This window comes from Paramisgurnus dabryanus, chromosome 10 (assembly GCF_030506205.2).
Source record: "Paramisgurnus dabryanus chromosome 10, PD_genome_1.1, whole genome shotgun sequence".
Taxonomy (NCBI): domain Eukaryota; kingdom Metazoa; phylum Chordata; class Actinopteri; order Cypriniformes; family Cobitidae; genus Paramisgurnus; species Paramisgurnus dabryanus.
This window is the reverse complement of record NC_133346.1, coordinates 8003266-8024319: the sequence shown is the minus strand read 5'-3', so window position 1 is coordinate 8024319 and position 21054 is coordinate 8003266. Positions and strand designations below refer to the sequence as shown.

General features: G+C 35.5%; 5 protein-coding genes across 5 annotated transcripts in view; 4 read left to right on the top strand and 1 right to left on the bottom strand.

The window, feature by feature from the left end:
- LOC135738739 (olfactory receptor 6F1-like) overlaps positions 1 to 16717 on the bottom strand; it is a 93109-nt gene extending 76392 nt beyond the window's left edge. The window contains exon 1 of the mRNA XM_065256811.1: positions 16627 to 16717. The gene's annotated coding sequence lies outside the window, so the exon portion shown is untranslated. The remainder of the gene's footprint in view (positions 1 to 16626) is intronic.
- Positions 3810 to 4769, top strand: LOC135746632 (olfactory receptor 6N1-like). The gene has a single exon (XM_065265277.1). It carries the CDS (start codon positions 3810 to 3812, stop codon positions 4767 to 4769), a length of 960 nt encoding a protein of 319 aa, XP_065121349.1.
- LOC135746640 (olfactory receptor 6N1-like) lies at positions 8908 to 9885 on the top strand. Its single transcript, XM_065265288.1, has one exon. It carries the CDS (start codon positions 8908 to 8910, stop codon positions 9883 to 9885), a length of 978 nt encoding a protein of 325 aa, XP_065121360.1.
- On the top strand, positions 13897 to 14853 carry LOC135746645 (olfactory receptor 6N1-like). Its single transcript, XM_065265302.1, has one exon. It carries the CDS (start codon positions 13897 to 13899, stop codon positions 14851 to 14853), a length of 957 nt encoding a protein of 318 aa, XP_065121374.1.
- A 1508-nt stretch (positions 16718 to 18225) lies between the features above and the next one.
- On the top strand, positions 18226 to 19176 carry LOC135746654 (olfactory receptor 10G4-like). Its single transcript, XM_065265312.1, has one exon. The coding sequence runs from the start codon at positions 18226 to 18228 to the stop codon at positions 19174 to 19176; it is 951 nt and encodes a 316-aa protein (XP_065121384.1).
- The last annotated feature ends 1878 nt before the right edge of the window (positions 19177 to 21054 follow it).

Genomic DNA, 21054 nt, shown 5'->3' with positions numbered 1-21054 from the left:
CATGCAACACTACAACACTGTTTAACTTATTATTCACTACATGTTCGTGTCATTTATAATATATGCACGCGCCTATTTCCAACATAAGAGAGAAGTCTTACTTACCGCTTGTAACTCATGACCCGGTTGGGACTTTCAATGAAATCCAGCATTAAACAAACTTACACGCAAAACTCCGCTGCTACCCTGGATAATAAACTATATCTATTGTTTTCATAAGGCTGGCTTTCTTCTCCTTACATCCAAACACACTTCTTCTTTCATGCCATTGTTGAGTTTTGAAATTAAACAAAGCTGTCTCTTGATGTGAATGTTTGTAAGTTCTATCATATCCCGCTGATTGACAGGTGGGCGGGGTTTTCCGGGGGAAGTGCCTTTAAAAAGAAGTGATACGTATAAAAAAAACCCTGAAACGTCAGCTGGACCTGTAATCGAAAAAAAACTTTCCGAAACTTGTACGAACCCTGGCGAAGTGCATTCAGCACATTAATACTTTGTAACACGCCCAACTGCTTTTTTGACACTTTGCCTACGTTTAGCATGAGGAAACAACTCTATAACTGTGTTAATAAGTCAGAATGCATGAAATACCCTTTAAGGACCACCTAAAATGTCCCTACAATCTTTTGACATGTTAAACTATGTATGACTTTTCAGGGCTCAAAATCGTGAACATTTCGGCTGCATGTGCTCCTAAAAATTAATTGGTGTGATTTAAAAACATATTTGGGAGCATTTGTGCAAATGCAAATAATTGTTGTGGTCTGACCTTTTTTTATTTTTATGAAACATTCTCCTGTGAGCTGATACACTGACGGCTCCATTGATCTATTTAATAATGCATAACCAATGAAACTTCATCTTTATATTATTAAATTTAATGCAGATTTTAGATTTAAGCCATCAATCACTCATACATTGCACTCACATGATACAGAGCTAGCTTGTGCACACAAGGTCAGGCACGTGCAGAGGGGGGGCCGGCGGGTGCCCAAGCACCTGCCCCTTTACCCCTGGATGACCAAAGTGCCCTTTTTGTCAAGGCATTTTTTGTAATTAAATGCCCTTTTGTGAAGGCCTGCCCAATCTAACTATTAGTAAAATTAATAAAAAATAATTTAGCCGCAAATAAAATTAGTCACATGATGACGTATTGACCTTTTATTGGACCATCTCTTTAGGGAAAGCTCACAGCGCTAGCAGCGCCCACACGTGCACGACACGGTGCGCAGTACAGGGAGGATCCCCCTCGAGCCGGCATTGAACCGAAGCGGTATGCTTGTTATATTATTATTATTTTACGAGAACAACGTGAGGAGAGCATGCACAGCTTTTGTTTATTGCTGTCTGTGTGTATTAACATCTCTAGAACGTTAGATGCAAACAGGGCTCTCAAGTCTCACGCATTTCAGCCTTCACACGCCACACCTTGTATTTCTCACGCTGAAAATAAAACATTCTTCCCATATAAAAACAATGGATGAGGCAAAGGCAGGGACGTTCTCTGCCGGAAGTTCATACAGGTAGCTGTCTCGAGTTTTTAGGTGCGCTCAACTTCACGCAGCAATGCAAGAACCGAAACGCACATGACATCAAAGTACCGCGAGAAATATTCGGGAAATCATACGGAGGAGTTTGATTTCAAATCGCTCTCGCGCTGTTCTAATGTCATCCACCTGTCACGCAGAGTTTGTTGGAAGAGCAAGCTCCGATGAATACGGTAAAAAAACTCTTAATTTTTGTATCACATTGAATTTACGATTCCTGGACTCGCCTTTGAAAAAAGACAATGTGAGCTGATGTTGGGTAATATAGCCATACTCGTGCTAAATTATTACCTCAGTCAAAAACTCTCCAGCTTTGCAACCAGTTTTAGTTTACCTGAAAATAAAGAAAGTACTAGAGGCTTCATGAAATGAATAAAAGGAGATATGAATGTCATTATTTTATTGCCCTGTCATAAAGGCATCAAAGTGTGCAAAAACACAACACAAACACGATTCAAAACTAAAATATGTAGGCTACTCTCTTTGTATACAAATTTCGAACAGGATTAGAATAGAATAGAATTATATTTACAACAAAAACACAAGCCTGTAAACGTAATAATATCTTAATGTTGTCACAATGCAATATATAATATCATATAATTTCAAAACTGCATATACTGTGTTGACACACACAAACACTAAATGAAATGCACTGTAAGTCGTTTTGGATAAAAGCTGCTGCCAAATGCATAAATATATAGATTTAAAACTCAGTCTATATAGATTTTTCTGTCTCACTCTATTTGCAAGGAAAATAAAGAAAAACATTAGACTTATCATCTTTCTATTCTGTATTACTTTATTATTTGTTTCAGTTGTGTGCTTGCGTGTCGGCGAGCAAAGTGCCCTTTTTATTCTTTGAGCACCTGCCCCTCCAATAGTCTCTGCACGGCCCTGCACAAGGTTATCCAATAAAAGATGACTTAAGAAATTATTTAATTTTTTTTATTTCTTAAAGTCGCTATGAAACAGAGGTATAGTAATTGTCTTATTTTCCCCATGGTGACGTATATCCGAGTGAAACGGCTTCTGAAATGAAATAAGGCAGGGCTGTGCCTAAATTCGTTCATGGAGAACTGATTGGATCATTTGAAGTTGGGTCATGTTGCTACTTGCTAATCACTGTGATCTTTTCCCGGACCCCGCCCACCTGCCACAACATATGACCGGAAGAAAAAAGAGGTGGTTTTTCGAGGTTGAGGAAATTAGCAATTTTGATTCAATATTATGAGGGCACTGAATTTAAAAAAAAATTATGAAGCTCACAGATAATAATTTGTAAAAAATACAATATTCCAAAACAAATTACAGTTTTTTTATTTAAATTTCATTGCGACTTTAAGCAATATAATCACACTAAAATTATTTGTACACTCTCAGAAAAAAGGTACAAAAGTTGTCTCTGGGGCAGTAACTTTAAAAAGTAATGTACACTGTACCTAAAAGCTTCTATTGATACCTCAAAGGTAAATATCTCTACCAAAATTGTACATTTTAGGATCTTTTTAAAAGGTACCATCCAAGTGAAAACTTTTGTATCTTTTTTTCTGAGATTGTACTTTCATTTATAATTTAAGCCAAGTTTTGCAGCACTTTGACAAAATGATGATGAAGTTGTGTTGCTCTTATAATTTTCAAAAGATGCTCCTAAATATTTGCTGGTGCTCCTGACTTTATAAATTTTGGAAACTTAGAAAAACTTAGAAAAACAGTTCATTTTAAGACCCGGCCTTGGGCTTTACGGATTACGGAGACTGTAAACTACACAATTGCACAGCCATTCTTTGTTGTTTTGTTTAGTTAAGGCTGCTAGGAAACCATGAGGTGTGACAAACTTTAAAAATATAAAAGACAGAACATCACACATACAAACACACATATCTGTTCAGCTGGATGAGTGAAATATTTCTGTATTCTGTATATTTCTGTATATTCTATAATACAGTATATATCAACTCTGGATCAGATCAATTCCTAAAGAAGATAAAGGGAATTATCAGCTTTGGAAACTATTCTTTTCTTAATTTTGGGAATGAGCGAAATTCTTTTTGTATTTCTCCTAAAGCTATTCTTCAACAGTTTTCATCATCTTGCCGTAACAGACGCAGTCTGCCTCCTTTTGCCATTTTCCATCATTGGAGCTTTATTTCTGTGCATATGAAAACATTGAGACTCTGATTAACTTTGGAAATTTATCTGTGCATAATTGATGCCTATTTTAATGTACTTCACTTTATATTTGGGGGTGGTTGGCTGAAAATGGCAAACTACACTGTGAGAAATGTAACTAGCTTTATAATCACTGGATTTGATCACCTGCAAAACCAAAAACTCCTTGGATTCCTCATCTTATTAGCCTACATGCTGATATTGTTTGGGAACAGCTTAAATCTGTGCATCATAATGACTGCCAGACATTTACACAAACCAATGTACATTTTAATCTGTAACCTTGCTATTGTTGACATTATGTACACCTCTTGCAGCAGTCCAACCATGATCTCAGTGCTGCTAGCTGAGATTAAAACTGTTTCATATTACTCTTGTATCTCAAGGATGTTTTTCTATCATCTTGGTGATTTTACAGAATGCATGGCTCTGACCTTGATGGCAATAGATCGACTTATTGCGATTAGGTTTCCATTAAGGTACCACAGCATTGTAACAAATTCACGACTAATTCTGCTTATTTTATTAACCTGGATTGCTGGATTCGGTGTTATTAGTTTTATAATATCCGTGGTAGATAGTCTGCCACACTGCCGGTCTGTTATCAGATATGTTTATTGTGACTATGCTTCTTTGATCAGAGCTGCTTGTGTTGATCCTGAACCCTATTTTTTATTGTCTGCAATGATAAGTATGTGGCCACTCTTTGGACAGTTTTCCTTTATTTTTTGTACCTATGCTGTGCTGGCTTACAGTGTTGCCAAACTAACCAACAACTCAAACAAAAAGCAAATGATCAACACATGTGTAAGTCACATTATTGTACTGCTCAGTTATTTTGCACCAAAGATGTTCTCTATTTTCTTAACACGAATAGGAGTTGTGCTAACTTTAACAGAGCGAAATGCACTACAGATTATTGCAGCTATGACTTCACCTCTAATAAACCCAGCAGTTTACTCCATCAGGACTAAAGAGATCAGGAAACGATTAGCAGATGTGTTTCAATGCAAAAAAGTTGCACCAATTCATTTAAAGACAGGTTCATAGGATTTGTCATAAGCAAAGTTGTTTTTCATGGCTGTTTGTGACAAACTTACATGTTTTGTTGTTGTTGTTGTTGCAACTATTTTGCTAATTTTAGAGACCATGTCAAATAATGCTTAGGTTAATTTGATGTTGTTTGCTTTCAAAATAAAAAATTAAAAGGAGGAAAATATACTTAATTTAATTTTTAACAAAAAGTCTCTCTGCATTAACACCTGCTAAACATCTGATGTAGGAATCTCTTAATGATTTTTACTTTAAAAAATAAATAATGTATTTTAATATTATTAATTTAACGTAATGTTAGCCAATGGCAATTTGTGAGCAAATAACAGGCATTTCAAAAGAATAACACAAAAATTGTTTAGAATGAAAACAATTTCATTCTAAATGTTACACAATATTAATATAACCACTGACACACTCACACACCACACATAAAAAACACCCTGGATTGTTTTATTATATTATTGTTTTCATATCATGTAAATGATATTTTCCATTCCCTACCCTAAATCTCTTTCTTGTACAAACCTATTAACATTATTGGATTTAAAGCAAAACATTGTGAGCAATTCATGGGCCTTTACCAATAAGGCCCACCTAAAATGTCACTACAATCTTCTAATTTTTTTTTAACTATATTTGATCTTTCAGGGCTTGAAATCACAACCATTTTGTCGCATATGCTCCTGAAAATTAATTGGTGCAACCTCAAAAAATATTTGGGAGCATTTGTGTGAATGCAAATGATTGTTGTGGTCCGACCTGTTTTTATTTCTCTATGAAACGATAGACAATTTTTGCCTCTTTACATTATTAAGTTTAACACAGATTTTAGATATTAGCCATCACTGAATCATATATTTTTTATTTAAACAAAGTTTTGTAATGCAGCAGTTTGACGAAAAATAAAAATGCAATGTTTAGATGAAAATGTATTTGGTTGTGTTTTTCAATTGATTACATTTGAAAAGACTGATTAAATTATTACATTTTGGGGTGATTTCCCACACAAGGATTAGCTTAAGCCAGGACTAGGCCTTAGTTTAATTACAAAATATAACTAGTTTTAACAAACATGCCTCACTAAAAACATTATTTGTTTGCATTTTGAAGCAAAACAAAGGCACTGATGTATTTTAAGATATGTCAGTGCAAGTTGTTTTTAGTTTGGATAGCTCTTACATTTATTTTAGTCTAAGACTTGTCTAAAGTTACGCCTCCTATATCAGCCGGAGCTTAAAATGGTTTAAAATGTTTATTAAAATGGAAGGCTTAAAAATGCATAATCACTGTCTGATTATTGTGAACAACTGAATAAAGTTTACATGTAAATACACAACATTATTATCACAACTACTACGCTCACCTACAACTGTGGTGAGCAAAGGTGAACATCAGTTTACAGATATTAAAGTAATACAATTTGTGAATGTCCTGTAAGTTAGATATACTTTTAAAGCTGTGTGGACATGTGCGTGCGCAAGGTGGGCTCTGGAAGAAAGTATAATGTATCTCTTTTGTCTGCTGTGTTTTAGACTTCCGCATCCAACATTACACAAAAGGAAAATGTTTCCGCGCATTTGGATTCCATGATTGTGTCCGCGTTTTTCGCATCGCGGAAATTATAGGGCCCAACTTGCCTCATCTTTACTGTGATTGTAAACAAGACCGTGTTCAGCATCCGGAAGTGCCTGCACAGCATTACGCATAGTGTGTAAACATTATCAATCACTTATTGAAATGTCATTATCGTTTTAAAGGTGCAGTGTGTAAATTTTAGTGGCATCTAGTGGTGAGGTTGCGAATTGCAACCAACGGCTCAGTCCACTGCTCACCACTCGCTTTTGAAATGCATAGAGAAGCTATGGTAGCCGCCACCGGTAAAACATGTCATCAACGGAGACAACTTAGTAAATAAAGTTTGTCCGTTAAGGGCTTCTGTAGAAACATGGCGGCACAAAATGGCGACTTCCACGTAAGGGGACCCTCTGTGTATGTAGATAAAAACGTCACATTCTAAGGTAATAAAAACATAACGGTTTATTATAAAAAGGTCTTTATACACCCCTGATAATATAGTTTTGTATATTATTTTGCATTTTGGTCAAGAGATACTTTTAAAAATTACACACTACACCTTTAAGGGAAAATTATATCAAATAATTATCGTTATTGAATTATTGCCCAGCAATACAAGTGGACTCATGTTTTGGGTTTATTTAAGCCTGTTATTGTATTAGTCTATAGTTCTTGCAAATTTAAAGGAAGTTAGCTGGTGATTTTGTTGTTTGAGCAACCTGCTAGCTAGGTTTCACATGCCTGTTGATTAGATATAATTGTTGAGCGCTCTGCTCACCTTATTCATGTGCATTATTTACATGCTACAGTAGTTACACTCCTTTAAGATAATGTAATTAATAGTGGGAAATAATCAGTTTTTACAATTTTTGCGGCATCTATCATCGTTCGCCAGATGTTCTACAACATCTGCTTTAGTTTGTGTTTATTAACCCTTTAGTTTCACTTCATCACGCAGCTATTCCTATTAGAGGTATCGTTCAAAACATTGAATTCATTAATAATCTAGTATGTGTTCATTTTCTGTCATAGTTTCTTCAAAATTAAGTTTTATTTGAGTGTTTTAAATAAAAATATTTAAATTTTCATCATGACGCGTAAGCCCTTCCCCTTTGATTACCAAGCCCGGCCCCACCCACTCGCCCAATCGTACCACCTTTACTAACAAATTTTCTGCAGGAAACCCTGGCCCCGATTGGCGCTCTACCTGCAACGCTGCTTGTGTGAAGGCAGCTGCTGTTGCTGCGTGGGAGCGGGGGCGGAAGCAGAATGTAACATGAGGGAACTTAGAAACCCCATTTTTTGGCATCCTCATGTCAGCCAGACACATCCAGAGATTTGGTTCTTTGACCCCAAGTGTGGACATCGCACTGCCCAGGCACTATGCCGTAAACTTTTTTGCACGTAGTCCCAAGTTACTGTAGTTGAAAGCGCTCAGTTCTTGTAGAACCACTGGGTCATGCCCACCGCTATAACCATACGGCTGGATACTGTGAATGATTTGTTACTATACTTGTCAGAGCCTTTGCCAGGTCTACCTAAATTACTAAATATATTGGAAAGATTTAGTAGTTTAAATCTTAAAAAAAGTAAATATTAAAAAAAAACGAGTAATGCCAATCAACCCTTGCAAAATCTGCATGATTATTTTAATTTTTAATAGTTTTACATAAACAAACATGTTATTTTGATACGTTTTTGTGGATGGATTATCTTGGCAAAGGAGAAGTGCTCACCAACACAGATTTAGATGGATTTGTGAACAATATTTGACAAAAATAGGCCTTTTGTGTGCATAGAAAAAGTCTTAGATCTTTGAATTCATCTCATAAGATAAGAGGGCAAAAAATGTGTAATTATGCATACATTCCGTGTAATTATGCATTACATTTTCAGCTTCGTACTTTAGTATATATTTGTCAAATCCTTTGACAGGTCTTCCTAAATTACTAAATATATTGGAAAGATTTAGTATGATATAAGTAAATCTTTAAAAAAAAGTAATGCCAATCAATGCATGATTATTTTAATTTAAATAGTTTTAAAACATGTTCTTTTGATGCGTTTCTGTTTCACTTTTTTTACTGCACTGAACCTTCTAATATATAGACTAGGGATAAACATCTTTGAAATTACGTTCATGATTTACTTTATCATGGCTGCTAGGAAACCAAAGATGTCTATCAAAGTTTTAAATATAAAAGGCTGGACATCACACACATACATACACACATACAGTTTACCTGGATGTGTGGAACATTTCTGACGATTTACTCTTACTATATATCATATTATATGCAACACAACAATGGACTAAAAGAAAATATTGTTTTACAAAGGTTTTTTACTTTTTTTTAGAATGAATGAAACTCTTTTTGTACTTCTTTTAAAACTATTCTTCAACTCTTACAGTTTTCATCATCTTGCCGTAACAGACGCTGGCTGCATCTTACTACCATTCTTCTTCATTGAAGCTTTATTTCTGTGCATATATGAATACATTGAGGCTCTAATGGACTTTGCCTTCTCTTCTTTTCATACTGTGTTCAGGCTGAAAATGGCAAATGCAAACTACACTGTGAATAATGTGGACAGCTTTATAATCACTGGATTTGATCACCTGCAAAACCAAAAACTCCTTGGATTCCTGATCTTATTAACCTACATGCTCATATTGCTTGGAAACAGCATCAATCTGTGCATCATCTTGACTGCCAGACATTTACGCAAACCAATGTATATATTAATCTGTAACCTTGCTGTTGTTGACATTATGTACTCCACTACCTGCAGTACAACCATGATTTCAGTGCTGCTGGTTGAGATTAAAACTGTTTCATATTACTCTTGTATATCAAGGGCTTTTTTCTACCATCTTGGTGATTTTACAGAATGTATGGCTTTGACATTGATGGCATTAGACAGATTTATTGCGATTAGGTTCCCATTAAGGTACCACAGCATTATAACAAATTCACGAGTAATTCTGCTTATTTTATTAACCTGGCTTGCTGGATTCGGTGTTATAGGTGTTTTAATGTCTGTGGTAGATAGTCTCCCATACTGCCAGCCTGTCATCAGATATGTATTTTGTGAGCAGCCTGCCATGGTCAGAGCTGCCTGTGTTAATCCCGAACCCTATTTTTTCTTGCCTGCAATGTTAAGTTTGTGGCCAATGTTTGGACAGCTTCCCTTTGTTTTGTGCACCTACGCTGTGGTGGCATATAGTGTGACAAAACTTTCCAGCACCTCAAGCAAAAAGCAAATGATCAACACATGCTCAAGTCACCTTATAGTCTTATTTAGTTTTTATGGTCCAAAAGTGGTGTCTAATTTATTAACTCGGATAGGAGTTGTGCTAACTTTAACAGAGCGAAATGCACTACTGATTGTTGCGTCTCTGATTCCACCTCTAGTGAACCCCACAGTTTATTCAATGAGGACTAAAGAAATCAGAAAACGATTAGCAGATGTGTTTTGGGGTAAAAAAGTTGCCCCAATTCGTCTTAAGGCAGGTTCTTTAGGTTTGTCATAATAGATTTACTGCATGTAAAAATTGTACAGTTTGTTATTATTTTGCTTTGTAAATCTAGACTAGGCCAAACATGTGTAGATACAATGTACTGCAGAAAATATTTTTTGTACTAACAAGCTTGTTATAGAAGGAATATATATTTGCACAGTAGGTTTGTTATATATTTTTCCCTTACATGAATAAACAATTACATCAATTACTGAATTTATAAATTCTATAAAAACATTTGAGAACTAGGATCTTCATTGTCTTTAAAAGCTGAAAAATTTGTATAATGTTCCTATTTAAGGACCATTGAGAGGGTACTTGTGTATAATAAGATACAAGTTTGTTGTTCTACTGAAATATTTGAGCAGGAACTACTGGTATTGGTTCCAATATTTCAAATCAGTTACCAATTAATAATTTAATATACTGCAGTCTGGAGCATGTGCAAAACATCAGTATAAAGTGTATAAAGACATATACAATATCAGAAATTGTTTCTACATTTATGCATTTAGCAGATGCCTTTATCCAAAGAGACTTACATTGCAATATAAACTGGTATACAGTACTGGTTAGCTAAACAGTTGGCTAAACGGTTTCCCATGAAATCTTTTAATCTGAATGTGTATGTAGTTTATTTAAAATTAATTTTGCAGTTAATTAAATTAATTTTGAAATAGGTGAATTTTAAAGCAGACAAAAAGGGCCCAGAACAGAGATGAACTCCTTCAACACTGTTTAAAATGAATCTCAGGATAAAACCTTAATAAGCTTCTTGATCACAAGTATCACTAGTCAAAGGGTGACTACACTGCAGATGACAAAATACAACAGCTTTGATTTATTTTGAATGCTTTAGTTGCATAAAAATTCTTTTAGTTACTTTTGTGTTATTCAAAGTTTTAATTCAGTATTACTCTATAACATGGAAAAATATAAATATATTTTAGGATCAATGAGAACAGTTCTATATGTCTCACTCTGATACACAATTTTGGATTATGAAATGTTGATGTTTTATAATAAACACCAAATCTAACAGCTAATCCTTATAAAATGAACAAACTCTGGATTGGCCCAATTTCTAACCACAGCAGACAAAAGACATCTCTGTCCAATCACTCCCTCTTCCAGGACCTCATTCCTGACCTTTACCATAACTTTGATTTAAACCCATGCCTTCCTGATGCATGACACTTAATATTTAACCATAGACTTGGCTATGTGCAAAATTGCATGCCCACTAATTATAGATACACTGTCAAAAATAAAGGTACAAAGCTGTCACTGGGGCAGTACCCTTCAAAAAAGGTCCTAATATGTACCATTTTGGTACAAATACGTATCTTTGAAATGCCAATATGTACCTTTGAAGTACTAATATGAATTCTTTGGGTACAAAGATGTACCTTTTTGAAAGGGTACTGTCCCAGTGACAACTTTTGTACCTTTATTTCTGAAAGTGTACTGTAGATCCCTTTGAGAGTATAACATTAGCTGCAGTCAAACAGTATAAATAAAATAGTTTGCTTGGTTATATTAATAGACAGTTAATTAATTGTTTTGTCCTGTCATTTCCCAACAGGGATATTAATGTCATTATCTGTTATTCATCAGTGTATTAGGTCTCTGGCACCATTGTGTACTTAAGAAGGAAATTTTTACAGGCTTTGAATAATATTATAATGATAAAACTTATTGATAGATTACTTCTAAAGATTAGCTCCAAGTGCTCTACAAATAATTTAAACATGCTGCATGGCAAAGTATTGTGGGTAACACAATTTAACGTCATGTAAAATGCAAATGATAAATGGTAATTTTACTGTCTGTGTCTGTCAGACGCTGGCTTTACATGAGTGGCTTTTCTTAAGGAACACCTAATTTAAAAAACAAAGATTTTATAGGTTAACACCAATTATTTAAAAATTCCAATAATTTCAACATTGTGTACCACTATAACTTAACGCCAACTTCTTTAAAATGAAAGTTTTTATATTTAAAAATGCATCAGTATTTGAGGTGTCGGAACAACTGAAGAAAGGTAACATGTACATAGACATCATTATTTTCACCACTGACACACTCAAATATGCACAAACTGGATTGTTTCATTATATTAGAAAGGATCTAATAGAAACTGTTTTTATATCCTGGTTTTGATCATTTCTGTGCCCTACTCTTAAACCTATTCTTTAAACAAAAAACTATTGACATCATTAGATTTTACACAAACCATTATTTGAGCTTTTTATATGACTTTAACACCTAAAGGAATAGGTTTGATTCAATGTACAAATTTGTTCTCACTGCCTTCTAACATATTTGACTACATCTGTGAGAACTTTGGCTGTTACACTTGTAGTCAAACTTGTAGACTGGTTTTCTCTATTCCTCTGCTTTATAAAATATAAGTACTGACATTTACAGTGATTAATAATTCTGCGTTACATTTACAATTAAAACAGCCAATTCTTTTAATATACAAAGTACCAGACAAGGCTGCTATCTCCACTTCTGTTTTGCAGTTGAGCCACTAGAATTTGTAGTGCTGATAATGACAGTAAAACTTTGCTTTTTGCTCATGATTTGTTACTCTATTTGTCAGATCCTTTGCCAGGTCTCCCCAAATTACTAAATATATTGGAAGGATTTAGTGGGATATCTGGAATCGTCAAAAAGTTATGAGTTAATGGCAATCAACAAAGCTGCTGCAAATATTTGTTTCAAACTGATTTCTTTAAGGTAGGTTTCACATTTGGTGCGATTGCCTGGTCCGAACCCGAGTTTCGATTGCTCCCCCCTCCCCATGCCCCCCATGGACTGTGTTCACATATTATTTTTGAATCCGAACCGCGGTACGCTTGCATCATCAAGCTGCAGCCGGCGCGTTCTCATGTTGCTTGGCAACCGCTGTAAATGAGAAGACGACAAGCGTGATTGACGAACTGCAAGCAGAGAGATGATTTCTGAATGCCTCCGCAAAAATTGACGTCGGCGGACAGACCGTTGTCATCGAAACGACTTTAGTATGTTTGGGGCAGACAGACGCAAGTGCGTTTCTGAAATATTTCTTTGCAAACCATAACAAAGGTTTAAAAAAATAAGAACAAAAGTCAAGCAAGCATTCTATGCATTTTGTTGTCAAGGTAAGTGCACGCTCACAAACACACACGTCTGTTTTGGTGGGACATTCCATATAATATGTAAATAACAGCGGTTCACTTCCGCGATTTGGTACGATTGCGCTCACATTAGCAGCGAACCGATCTGGAGTTCACATGAACCGGAACCAGACCACCCTTTTTAAGCGGACTCGAGTACGTTTCGCGGGTGCGCACCCGAGTTCGGAAGACAGCGTTCACATCATCCAAATGTACCGAACTCTGATGTCAATCGAACCCGGGTACGCACCAAAAGTGCTAATGTGAAAACGCCCTAAAAGTCACAAAAATTTACACCCCGCATTTGCAAATTCTGCATGATAACTTTTTTTTATATAAATTGTTTAACTTTTTATTCCTATTATTTACTTCACTAAACCTCCTAGTATATGGATGTACATCCTTAAAATTACCTTTACGATTTACTTCATCATGGTTGCTTAGGAAACCACAAGATGTCTGTCAAAGTTTCAAATATAAAAGGCTGTACATCACACACATGCATACGCACATACAGTTTACCTGGATGTGTGGGACATTGCTGACGATATACTCTCATATCACATCATATGCAACACTTAATGGATTGGAGGAATTTCTAAGCAGGATTAAAAGAAAAAAGTGTTTTACGTTTTTTTTAGAATGAATGAAACTCTTTTTGTACTTCTTTTAAAACTATTCTTCAACTCTTACAGTTTTCATCATCTTGCCGTAACAGACGCTGGCTGCATTTTACTACCATTCTCCTTCATTGAAGCTTTATTTCTGTGCATATATGAATACATCAAAGTTCTAATTGACTTTGCCTTCTCTTCTTTTCATATTGTATGTGAATTTGTTTAGAGTTGGGTGGCTGAAAATGGCAAATGCAAACTACACTGTGAAAAATGTAGACAGTTTTATAATCACTGGATTTGATCACCTGCAAAACCAAAAACTCCTTGGATTCCTGATCTTATTAACCTACATGCTCATATTGCTTGGAAACAGCATCAATCTGTGCATCATCTTGACTGCCAGACATTTACACAAACCAATGTATATATTAATCTGTAATCTTGCTGTTGTTGATATTATGTACTCCACTACCTGCAGTACAACCATGATCTCAGTGCTGCTGGTTGAGATTAAAACTGTTTCATATTACTCTTGTATATCAAGGGCTTTCTTCTATCATCTTGGTGATGGTACAGAATGCCTTGCCCTGACCTTAATGGCATTGGACAGATTTATTGCGATTAGGTTTCCATTAAGGTACCACAGCATTGTAACAAATTCACGAGTTATTCTGCTTATTTTATTAACGTGGGTTGTTGGATTCGGAGTGATGGCTGCTATAATATCTGTGGCAGATAGTCTTCCATACTGCCAGCCTGTCATCAGATATGTGTTTTGTGAGGATCCTTCCCTGCTCAGAGCTGCATGTGTTGATCCTGAACCCTATTTTTTCATGACTATAATGTTAAGTTTGTGGCTAATGTTTGGACAGCTTCCCTTTATTTTGTGCACTTACGCTGTGGTGGCATATAGTGTAACCAAACTTTCCAACACCTCAAGCAAAAAGCAAATGATCAACACATGCTTAAGTCACCTTATAGTCTTATTTAGTTATTATGGTCCAAAGGTGGTGTCTATTTTGCTAACTCGGATAGGAGTTGTGCTAACTTTAACAGAGCGAAATGCATTATTGATTGCTTCCTCTCTGATTCCACCTCTAGTAAACCCAACAGTTTACTCCATCAGGACTAAAGAAATCAGAAAACGATTAGCAGATGTGTTTGGAGGTAAAAAAAAGTTTAGCACCAATTCATCTTAAGGCAGATTCTTTAGGTTAGCCATAGTAAATTTACTGTGTGTAAAAATTGTACAGTATGTTATGATTCTGTTTTGTATTTCTAGACTAGGCAAAGATGTATATATGCTGTACTGCAGAACATCTTTAACAAGCTTGGTTTGTTATAAATTTCTGCTTATGTGACACAAATTGCATTAATGTTAATAAAAAAACAAAGTCTTTGATCTCAAAGAAATGACACCAATGAATATATAAACTCTTTAAAAGCTGAAAATATAGGTGTAATGTTCCCATTCAAGTACCCCATTGAGAGGGAACTTGTGTATAATAAGGTGCCAGCTTATATTTTTTGCTCAACTAAAATATTTGAGCAGGAACTTATTGTATTGGTTATAATATTACAAATCAGTTCTGTATTTCTCATTGTATAAACTGTGAAATGTTGATGTTTTATATTAAACACCTAATATAACAGCGGTTTGAATTATTGTAAAATTAGTAAACTCTTGGCCAAATCGTAACTACTGCAGAGACAAAAAACTCTCTGTTCAATCACTTCTCTCTTCCAATACCTTATTTTTGGCCTTTAGCGTACCTTTGATTTAAAACCTGTGCCTTCCTGATACATGACACTTAATATTTAACCACAGACTTGTATATATGCAAAACCGCGTGCCAACTACTCTCTGATCACTAAACTGCTACAGATCCATTGATAGAGTATAACAGAGTACTGTAGCTGCAGTCAACCAGTACAAATTAAATAGTTTGCTTGGTTGTATTAATAAACAGTAAATTAATTGTTGTCCTCCTGTCATTTCCCAACAGAGACATTAATGACATTAACTATTATCAGGAGTGTAATAGGGCCCTAACACCACTGTGCACCTAAGAAGTAATGTCAATGCTAAAATGGGAATTAAGATGCTTTGGTTAATGTTATAATAATATAATTTTTGTATAGATTACTTCTATAAACAAGTAGCTCCAAGTGCTCTACAAACAAGTTTTCATATAAATTTAACCAGCATCAATTATCATTTACACATTATTTATACTTTGTGTAAAGCGGGTGCAAGCAAATGTGTTATGGTAAGCCAACAAGCTGGTAAATCACGAAACCATAAGAAATAGTGGATGAATTTTAATTTAATTGTAAATGTATGACATTATTTCTGAATACCAGCCTACAGTCCTATGAAATTTCAATTCAAGCTTAGTGTTTCTAATGAGGAACACATTAAAGATGATGTAATGGGTTTGCGTGTAATCAAACGCAATCACCATTTCTACTGTTGTTTATCTCCAATGCAATAACATACTTGCAATATGCCCTTAATTTGTTCTCTGGAGATACTAGGCAGACCATTAAGATTGCATTTTAGGATCTGTCTGGCATCTTCAGGGAGCAAATTAAGGGCAAATTGCAGATGTTGACAGGAAACCAAACCTGAGAGAATTCTCAGTGACAACATTCATTAACATAGACAATGGCACCAATAAACCCACAAACAAAAAATCAAACTAAGTTACCTATGACACATCTATGACCTTTAACCTTCATCACGAACGATAAAGATCACAATTCCAAGCATAACTAACGTTAAATCAATTATTAAACTGTAACTTACTGAGTCATATCGAAAACTTCACACAGGTTGTAACGTTACTGTCTCGTGCCTCGGTTTATCAGAGCCTCATTGTATTCACTAACGTTACAGCATTGCGATTGTGAATGCAAAATTGCTTTTACACAATGCTTATAAACAAGTAAATGGGCATCGAGTAACTTACTATTCGGAGAAAATCCAGTCAGCTGGTCAGTCAGTTTTTTCCTGTTTTCACTTGAGGCAAACGAATCCACTTCTTCTCGTTGAGGAAACCACGGACCTTAAAAGATTGGTGATGGAACAGTTTTATTTATTATGAAACCGTTAACTTAACAGTTATTCATTCCAGTCAAGTCCAGCACCGAGTATAATCCGAGTTTTCCGTTCTTCCCTCCAATCTTATTGGTAACACAAAAATATCGCATTTGACCATTTCCACTACTATAACGTTTCAGCAGGTTACGTAGTACCGTCAGTATGTGGCGATAAGTTAATATTTTTCTGTTTGTCCATTTTCATGCGGTGCTGCGCAGACTGACAGGCATAAGTATCGCGAGAGCGATTCGAGACAAATGCTTAGGAAGCGTACTCGCGGGACTATGACATCATAAGCCGATCAGTCTGCGCAGTGCGGCGTGACGTCGAACACCAAATGTGTTCTGAGCGATTTACTGTCATTAAATTGAGTCGTAAAGAGAAACATTTATATTAGGAATTGAGTGAAAAGATGAGGTAAAATATTTACATAAATTTCAGATTTTAAGTAGTTTGTATGTCGTCTGTTCTGTCATTTTCTGTAAACTGGCCAATTCGTATATATTTCATCTGGTGCAGAATCTTAAATAGCCTATCTAAATGTAACCATTTTTGCTTTTATTGATTTATTTTAAAGGATGTTTTTTGTTTATTTTTGGCTTTAAATTATATTTTAAATCTCAGATGTGAACATTTTAATTGCACTTTGGGGCGGTTTCTCGAACAAGGATTGGACTAGTCCTAGACTAAAATAAATGTAAGAGCTGTCCAAACTGAAAACAACTTGCACTGATATATCTTAAAATACATCAGTGCCCTTTGTTTTGCCTCAAAATGCACATCAGTATTGTTTTTAGTAAGGCATGTTTATTAAAACTAGTTATATTTCCTAATTAAACTAAGGGCTAGTCCTGGTTTAAAATAGTCCCTGTCTGGGAAACCACCCCCAAATGTACTGTAATAATTCTCACACGTTACATAAATAAACTATTGTAAACAAGGTAATGTTAACTGAAAAAACATTTAATGGTTCTTAACAATCTTGTATATACGTCATCACGGCTGCTAGGATACCATTAGTTTTTGTTACACAAGAAAAAAAATAAAAGACAGGGCATCACACACATACAGTAGCCTACATCAGTTTAACTTGATAAGGGGTCCATAGCAGCCCCCTTTAGAATTGCATGCAATTTTAACATTTACTGATTTAAATTTCAATTATGTTTATGGATTTAAGGAATTTCTAAATTGAAGGAAGACCAAAAAATATTATCAGTAAAATGAGTGAAACTCTTTTTGTATTTCTCTTAAAGCTGTTCTTCAACTCTTACAGTTTTCATCATCTTGCCATAACAGACGCTCACTGCATCTTACTACCATTTTCTTTCATTGGAGCTTTATTTCTGTGCATATTCAAGTACATTAAGGCTCTTACTGACTTTAGCTTTTCATCTGTATGTACTGTAGGCCTGTTTGAATGTAATGTTTTAATGTAAATTGCACGTTTGAGGTTGAGTGGCTGAAAATGGCAGAAGCAAACTATACAATGAAAAATGTGGACAGCTTTATAATCACTGGATTTGATCACCTGCAAAACCAAAAACTCCTTGGATTCCTCATCTTATTAACCTACATGCTCATATTGCTTGGGAACAGCATCAATCTGTGCATCATAATGACTGTCAGACATTTACACAAACCAATGTACATATTAATCTGTAACCTTGCTATCGTTGATATAATGTACTCCTCTACCTGCAGTACAACCATGATCTCAGTGTTGCTGCCTGAGATTAAAACTGTTTCATATTACTCTTGTATATCAAGGATGTTCTTCTACCATCTTGGAGACATCAAAGTATGCATGGCTCTGACCTTGATGGCATTAGACCGACTTATTGCGATTAGGTTTCCATTAAGGTACCAGAGCATTATAACAAATTCACGAGTAATTCAGCTTATTTTGATGACCTGGATTGTTAGTTTCACTGTAATGGGTGTTGTGACATATGTGGCAGATAGTCTTCCTTACTGTCAGCCTGTTATCAGATATGTGTTTTGTGACTATCCTTCTATGATCAGAGCTGCTTGTGTTAATCCTGAACCCTATTTCTTTTTGCCTACAATGATTAATATATGGCTGTTTTGTGTAGAGTTTCCTTTTATTTTGTGCACCTATGCTGTAATGGCATACAGTGTGGCCAGACTCTCCAATAACTCGAGCAAAAGGCAAATGATCAACACATGCTCAAGTCATCTTATTGTCTTGTTTAGTTATTATGCACCAAAGATAGTCTCTAATTTACTAACTCGAATAGGAGTTGTGTTAAATTTAACAGAGCGAAATGCAATATTGATTGTAGCCTCTCTTGTTCCACTACTAATACACCCCACCGTTTACTCCATAAGGACTAAAGAAATCAGAAAACGATTAGCAAGTTTGTTTTGGGGTAAAAAAGTTGCACCAATTCATTAAATCACATTTCTTATTGTGTACTTGGGTCAAAGTTTCTTTAGCTTATTTTATAAAATAGACCAAAGGATACTTGTATAAACATGTTATATTGTGTGAAGAATAAAAAATCAATTATGGAAAAATATTTGGAGTTCTGCTCATTTTTAAATGACCATATCAAAGAAATGTTAATTGTGAAATGCATGTTTTCAAACAAATTACATGCTTGATCAGTAATATAAAAAAAGTAAAAAGCATTGTGCATTTCTTTCTTTTTAAGAAATGAAAACTGTTAAGAAACAAAATCTTTCAGTCCCAAAAGAGCTATTAACTGTTTAAATGAATCATATTAAATAATTTGTGTATTGGGATCTAAAGTATGCACAGTAGTATAGTATGCATAGTAGCTTCAGGGAGTACAGGGGTTTTGGGAACATTATCTACTAATCTAGTGGATCATTTAGAAGGCCCTTGTGCCTACAGTATTAATAAGCCAAGAAAATGCACTGAGCTGGAAGGGAATGGTTTGAATGCCCACTGAAATGTTATTTAAAAATACTTAAAGGTGCTCTAAGCAAATTCATGCGTTTTAGGCCATAAAACATTTTTGTTTTATACAGTAAACATCTCCTCACTATCTGCTAGCTGCCTGTTCCCTGAACACACTGTAAAAAACGCGGTCTCTGCAGTGTTGCCAAGTCCGTTTATTATAAGCGCCTTTGGGCTTGTTTTTCTGTAAAATCACTTACAAATATTGGTAGTCACGGGTCGCATTTTTTTGGGGCGTTTGTTTTTAAAGTGTAGTTGCTTATTTGGGCTTGATCCCAGCTCCATAATAAGTTGTCAATCAGATATTTTCTATATGTTATTTAGACGTAGGAGTTTGTTTAGCCTGTTCTCTCTGTCCTTTCCCCATATCCTTAGAAGACTGCAGAGTTTTTCCCACCCACATCCTGCTTCTAATTGGCTCTGACCCAGATGGAAACGAGTACTAGCCAATCAGAGGCAGAGCAGGACAATCTGTTTTTTTTCTCGTTAGGAAAACGTAGTCAGTGAGCGACGTAAACTTTAAATTAATGTGCGTGAGTTGCGACTGATGGTGACAGACTGGACTGTAGGAGAGTTTTTTGGAGGAACAAATGCGTGGGACAAAGTGAGGACAAAATATGGGGAAAAAAATAACAAACACTGGGAGAAAGAGAAAGAAGGAAAAGAAACGATTTAACATGTCGTATGGGACAACTCAAAACAAAGCATTGTGCAGAGTCTCAGTTTAGTGTGAAATACGTGCACACCATGTGGACCTAGTACAACATGCTAGCACAGAGAAACATAAAAAAATGCAGCACCATTCTCCTTAATGAGCCTAAAGGACATGGGGGGGTGTAGAAAAGTCGCTTGTTTTGGGCTTGTTTTCACAGGTCTTGTTGCTTATTTGTCTTGCAAGATCTGGCAACACTAGGTCTCTGTAGACAGCCCAGGCTCCACAGACTGCAACAAAAACAAAGTGGTAAAACCTACCACCACGAAACATAACAAAGTGTTCCAGCCAATAAATGACAAGAAGGATTTGCGAGTGGGGGTTTGGCACGTTAATGACTCTTTCAGGAAGCACTGAAGGAAGGGGGAGGAGTTAGCTACACTTCATTTTGTTTGACAACACTTTGAACGTCAACAAGAAGTGACATCACACTGATTCGCTTAGAGAGCCTTTAAAAGTTGAAACAATTTAAGGCTGCAATGTTGTCCTGTGTTTCTTTACCTTTTCTGGCTTCAGTCCTGACCTATGCCACAACTTTTATTTATTGCAAATAACAAGGGGTCTGGGTTTCACTGGCTAGCATTGTTAGCTAAAATAGAAAATTTTGTTATTGTATTTATTCCAGGAAAATTAAAGGC

Excerpts from the sequence above, each read along its gene's own strand:
- LOC135746632 (XM_065265277.1), top strand. The coding sequence starts at position 3,810 with ATGGCAAACTACACTGTGAGAAATGTAACTAGCTTTATAATCACTGGA.
- LOC135746640 (XM_065265288.1), top strand. The coding sequence starts at position 8,908 with ATGGCAAATGCAAACTACACTGTGAATAATGTGGACAGCTTTATAATC.
- LOC135746645 (XM_065265302.1), top strand. The coding sequence starts at position 13,897 with ATGGCAAATGCAAACTACACTGTGAAAAATGTAGACAGTTTTATAATC.
- LOC135746654 (XM_065265312.1), top strand. The coding sequence starts at position 18,226 with ATGGCAGAAGCAAACTATACAATGAAAAATGTGGACAGCTTTATAATC.